This window comes from Bombyx mandarina, chromosome 05 (assembly GCF_030267445.1).
Source record: "Bombyx mandarina strain Sakado chromosome 05, ASM3026744v2".
NCBI classification, from domain to species: Eukaryota; Metazoa; Arthropoda; class Insecta; order Lepidoptera; family Bombycidae; genus Bombyx; species Bombyx mandarina.
In genome coordinates this window covers 17,824,539-17,830,775 of record NC_143212.1, presented here as the reverse complement: position 1 = coordinate 17,830,775, position 6,237 = coordinate 17,824,539, and the positions used below count along the sequence as shown (strand labels likewise).

The following is a 6,237-nucleotide window of genomic DNA, read 5'->3' as shown; positions in this document are numbered from 1 at the left end:
CACGAGTCCGGTTGTCAGACGCCTAATGGGCCACGAGACGTTTTTTTTGGTTTGATCGGTGTGCGAGACCACGGGCCACCTGATGTTATGTTGTTACCAGAGTCTATAGACATTAACATCGGACACCGCCCTTGAGACATAAATTCAAACCGAAACGCATTACTGCTTCACGGCAAAAATAGGCGGGCTAGTGCTACCTACCTGAGCCGGCTCACAAAACCACCAGTACAATTTGATTTATCATTATATTAATTGATAAGTTCAGTTTCCAATTTCCTGCTCGGATCTAATACTCAATGTTCTTTATATTCGAATTTCGTGAAATTCTCTGCAAACATACTTCCCCATTAGATAATGGGCACAATTAATATAATGCGACACAAACGACCGCTACATGTTGGTGTGACGTGTCATTCTATCGGTATTCTGTCTCCCATATTCTAGAAGTTGACGATCGACGTCTTTCCTACACCGTATCACGCGCTGCCAGGGATGTTTACGAATCGAAATAACTCATAATAATTGGTAGATAAACTAATTTGAAACGCAGTTGCTTGACCTCGGACCTGCGCCCCGAGATAAGTGAAATAACTCAAAATGATTCATAACGAATTTATTATTAAGTTTACAAGTAAGTATCGTATGAGTTCACGTCGCAAATTCATAAAATGAGACTTTCGGTTGGGCTAAGTTTTGTAGGACATCGGCTTCTTAACACGCGTATCGCTTTAATTGTGTGCCTAAAGACATGTCTCATAGTTAGGGGAGCCCGCGATATTTAATAGACTACGGCAGATTTGTAAAATATTCACGATTACGATTGTTTTTTTTTCCCTACTTATTTCTTATTTCTAGTAACCTTGAGGGACTATGCTAGCTTCACGAGCTCACCGAGCTCAGTCTAGGAGACTTTGCTAACATCTGCCATAGCAGGCAGTGCTGCGCTAAATCTACCACCGTGCTGTGGCTGTGTCTATGGGTATAGTTGCACGAAGGACCCTTCGTCGCATTTGACGGATTCGCCGAGAACGAGCTACGGTGCTCGGAATGGCTAAAAGCACCGATTGATCGGGAGGATCCGAAATGACGTGTTTAGGGATACGGTCACTTGGGTATATAGTTTGAAGTGGACACGATGAGAGTGTGGTCGTGTCGCACCACTTGTACAATGAAACAGTTTTTTCCTAAGATTCTTGGCTGGTCGCATTCGAGAAACTATCCGTGTGTACGTCAGCGCCTATCGGCACTCTACCTAATTAGGACAAAATGTCACAAAGTGTAAAGATGTGATATGTGAAATAAACAAACCGATAAGAAGCTTCTAAGAAGCAGATGCTTTTCAATAAGCTAATTGTGAAACATACTGTCCGTACGTGGTATCTCCAAAATCCGTAAGCGACGGTGATTAGTGATATTTTTAGTGATATTTAGATTAGTGATATTTAGTACTAATACGACCAGAAAATGATAAAAAAATAGATTCTGAAGACTATGTCATCTAAATCCGGTATGAATGCACGCTGCGGGCGACGCACGGCCGCGACGTTCCTGTGAGTCAGGGCGCGGCACCATATGGAGGCCTCAGACAGTGCCATGGACCGCACTATCCCTACGTAGCCTAATGGGCTACCACGCCGAGACGGCCGACATTAAGTCGTCGACTATCGCGTCAACAACCCGTCAGTCGGGCGTCCTAGGGGTAGCTCTCCGAGTCTGGTTGTAGTGACGGCTGGGGGAACCGTCCTACTCTGCCTGGGTTCTGACCCGGGGTGGGGATCTGATGTCGGGTAAGAGAGTACAAGGGCAGTCGTTTGGTGGGTAGGGCCCTAAAACAACCTTGGGCCCGCGGTCTGTTCCCAACATCTGCAGACCGGAAAGTCCCACATACCTCGCGTGACCAAGTAGGCGCGAAAACCTCGTATGAGGTTGGGCACCATGCCCAAAAACAAATTGAAGACTTCAGGTCAGATTTCTAAAAGGATAGGTAGTACCATAGACCATATTCCTGCGGCAAGCAATACAAAAAACCGAGGAAATTAACCTGCCGTTTTATTTAGACTTTGTGGACTTTTTTGATTCGATGGAGACCCGGGCCGTGTTCAGTCTCCAAATTGATGACCGGTACATCGAAGTTTAAAGTGTTTGTATGAAAACGCCACTACGTCAGTCAGATTACAGAATCGGACTTCGTAGTCATTCTCCTGCAGCGGAGCGTGAGACAGGAAGATATCATTTCTCCGAAACTGTTTACCGCTGTTTACCGTAAAAGACCACAGTACTTTGAGAAACAACAGTACTTGAGAAATCATACTCGTTATTTGAAAAAACAAAACAATTTAGGTAGGTACGTATAGTTATTAACATTAATTAACAATAACGGATTTTGTGGTTTGAGTTCAATTGCAGCTTTGATATAAATCAACTACATACAACTTCATATTAATTTAGCAACAGGTCTGCTGAGAGACCATACATTTCATTACGTTACCATAAAGTTAATTACTAATGTTTTTTTTCCAATTTTCTATCAACAACACAGCTGCTACCTTCAAGTACTGTACGTTACGTACATACGTTCGTGGATAGGTTTTAAAACTAACATTAGCCACAACAAGAGCTCCGTAACGAGCTGCGAATGTACTGAACAGTAAATACAATGAAGTCAATTATTATATTTATTTATACTTGCACTTAATACATTAATTCTCACATTTATATTTGATCAAATTAATATGGAATCGGCAAGAACTCCGCATCGTCTCTGATGTTGACAGCGTACGTGGTCGCTTCTACAGCTTTCGCGATCTCATTGGTCTTCTGGGCTGTCTCCAAGCCGACGTCAACGTCCCGCACGTTGCTCTCGGTGGTGAACTCCATCTCTTCACGACTTACATTCGTAGAGGTCGTCTCAGTGGGCTCTGCAACTGGCCTCTTGCTATCCTCTGGCTGCTTTTGCTTCAGCGGGAAGGTGATTTTCAACACGTCTTTCTCGTAAACCCAGCTGCCTTCGGAATTCACATCCCAGGGAAGGTTCTGTATTTTCAAGTAATGATTAAAAGCACTGTTAGCCTGCACCATCAGCACTCCATTTTTCGCTTTCACGTTGATGTCTTTCTGTTCGTAACCAGGCAGGTGAATAGATATCTGATACTTGTCGCCTTCCACGCGTCCTTCGTTTATAATGCTGGGGAACTTCAACGACAGCTCCTTCATCATGTTGTCCAAGTGTTGCATTTCGTTGGCAAGGTTGGACCAAAGCGAATGTGTGTCCAACATGCTTTCCCGAACGTAAGGACTGAAGGGGTCGTAATGGTGATACGGCCAATGTGACGAGCCATGGTAGTACTGTGGCGCGGCCGAGACCGCCGCCAGCAGTCCGCACAACACTAAGGCGATCATTCTCGTGGAGCGTTCAACAACTCTCAAAGTATACTAACTGTGCTGTGTAGCTTACAGCTCCTTATATTCAGAGATGACTAGACCTTTGTCGAGGGGTTATCGCTGTTATCTGTACATTCTGAAGAAACAACGAATAACAAATATGTCGGCTCAGTTCTCCGAATTGAAAGTTTACAATGAAATCACTCAGCTCCGTGCGTCTCTACCTACATTCGGAACATATTTTAATAATTATAATATATATTTATATTCATTTAGAAATTAGCAAGAAGATAGAAAAAATCAGCATGAGCTCATTAACATGTTCCACACCCTACAGAACATAGGCACGTAGTAAGAAAACTTATTGAAGGGTGCCTTTTTCCGTTCGACTAGTACGAATAGTTTGGAAATTTTTCTGCTTTGCAAAATGCGTCTTAATTTTCTCATTGCATCTTTTGTAATATCTCTTGCACAATGAGAGTAGAGTTACCATCGTTCCATTCTGTTATTACTGGGCAAATCCGTAAATGTCATCGTTGAGGAGTGGGCGACCTAGAGGATGAAGCAGGTGCCGGCATCAAGCGATACGATTGTACCGGGATTCGCACACCGAGGGAATTTCATTTTATTTGAGAAAATACCTACCTTAAACATATAGGTAATGGAAAGATAAAAATTTTATTTGCGTAGTTAGTGTTAGGATATAGTGCATGCCCGCACGAGTAGTTATCACCTACCAGTAAAACTTTGCCCAGCCCATACCGTGGGCTTGGAAGGCTAAGTGCTTAGACGTTACCCTCGACAAGGGGATGACATTTGGGCCCCACATTAAGTACGCGATCGAGCCGCGTTCCTACTCGGTCGACTCTACCACATGATCTGCGAGTAAAGTAAAGTGCCCCTTCATAAGAAAGTGACACTCTACAAAACTTGTTTAGGTTCTGTCTACACTACACTTGCATAGATGACCTACCTATTCGCTCGCGAGGCCCGTACACACATTCACTCTCTTCAGGTCATCCAATCCAGGTTCTGCAGGATAGCCGTCGGAGCACCGTGGTATGTGAGATATGTATGTAGATCTTCACGACGACCTGAATCTAGTACCGATACTAAAGTGACAAAAACTAAAGTCTTCACATGTTTTGAATTTAAAATGAACATAAAGAAATGATTATCACTTTGTTCATCAGGTACTCAAGAAAAGTAACTTCATGTAACATGTAAAGTATATAAATCCCTTGTACATTCGAGTACTGAATTTTGTATTTAAGTGACCAAAGCCACAACCTCTTGGCTTGTGGCATTAGTTTGTTCTTCCATAAAAACTAAGCACTTAATTTACAGTGTTTTTTGGAAAGAAAAGAATATTATGAACAATCTAATGAGTTCATAATTCACCGCTTATATTTCATAACCATAATATAATAAGACAGGGAGATCATCGCCAGGGCTGGGGGTTACCACAGTATCCTTCCAGTACAGTAAACACTGGATGTATGACAAACATAAATATGCTTTATTTATAAAATGCGTGTCTAGCAGTGTATGATACTAATATCTGAATCATAATACAAAGGCACTAATAAACAGTTATAATTTCAAATAAATATATTTGTTTAGTGTAGGCAAGAAAATAATTCTTTATGAAGTTACCGAAGTATACCGCATGACGTCAGTTAAAGTTATCTTTATTATTTACACATGGCACAGTTAGCTATGTTACGAATCGAAGAAAATACATATAATATTTCGTACATATTATAATATGAATCGTATTTTTGTTGTGAAGTCGGTCCGTTCTAATATTTTTATTACAGCGCCACCTAGTAATTGCTCGATTTCTCGAAATTCTAGAAAGAACTAAAGCTAAACAATCCTCAGAGAGAACAAACATTTTTAGGAAAAAAAGACGAATAAAATATTTTAATCTTTTCATGAAGTAACATAATATTTACTGGTGGTAGGACCTCTTGTGAGTCCGCACGGGTAGGTACCACCGCCCCGCCTATTTCTGCCGTGAAACAGTAATGCGTTTCGGTTTGAAGGGTGGGGCAGCCGTTGTGACTATACTGAGACCTTAGAACTATATCTCAAGGTGTGTGGCGCAATTACGTTGTAGATGTCTATGGGCTCCAGTAACCACTTAACACCAGGTGGGCTGTGAGCTCGTCCACACAACTAAGCAATAAAAAAAAAATAAAAAAAACACAATAGGGCGGCGATGTCAACGACAAATCTTTTTGGAGTTTACTCCTTTAGAATCGATTTACATATATAGGCCCGGGGTATGAAAATTATGGGGACCAAAATCGTACTAGCATGTCACACGAAATGCGTTATGCGCATTTCGTGTGACATGCTAGTACATGCGCCGGCAGTCCGCCACAAAGCCTCGTACTGATCGCGCGTTTCTCTCATTATTGTATTTTCATATATTTGTTAGTCGTTTGTTTTGTGTCTCGTTAATTTGTTAATAATCTGTAGTGTATCGTGTTGTCGTAATATAGAACTATTTCTCGTATTGTTTCGTTTAATTTTGGAGTTTACTCCTTTAGAATCGATTTACATATATAGGCCCGGGGTATGAAAATTATGGGGACCAAAATCGTACTAGCATGTCACACGAAATGCGTTATGCGCCTAGCATGTCACACGAAATGCTTTATGCGCCTGATTGGCTCCTGATTGCGTGATGCGTGCGCGCGCCAATCAGGAGCCAACGCGCGGCCGCGTTATCGCAGGTGACGCCGGGCTGCTGCGCCGGCAGTCCGCCACAAAGCCTCGTACTGATCGCGCGTTTCTCTCATTATTGTATTTTCATATATTTGTTAGTCGTTTGTTTTGTGTCTCGTT

General features: G+C 42.1%; 1 protein-coding gene across 1 annotated transcript; it reads right to left on the bottom strand.

The window, feature by feature from the left end:
• Window positions 1-2,662: 2,662 nt before the first annotated feature.
• On the bottom strand, window positions 2,663-3,450 carry LOC114250694 (uncharacterized). The gene has a single exon (XM_028184672.2). The coding sequence runs from the start codon at window positions 3,397-3,399 to the stop codon at window positions 2,728-2,730; it is 672 nt and encodes a 223-aa protein (XP_028040473.1). The 5' UTR covers window positions 3,400-3,450; the 3' UTR covers window positions 2,663-2,727.
• Between the last annotated feature and the right edge of the window lie 2,787 nt (window positions 3,451-6,237).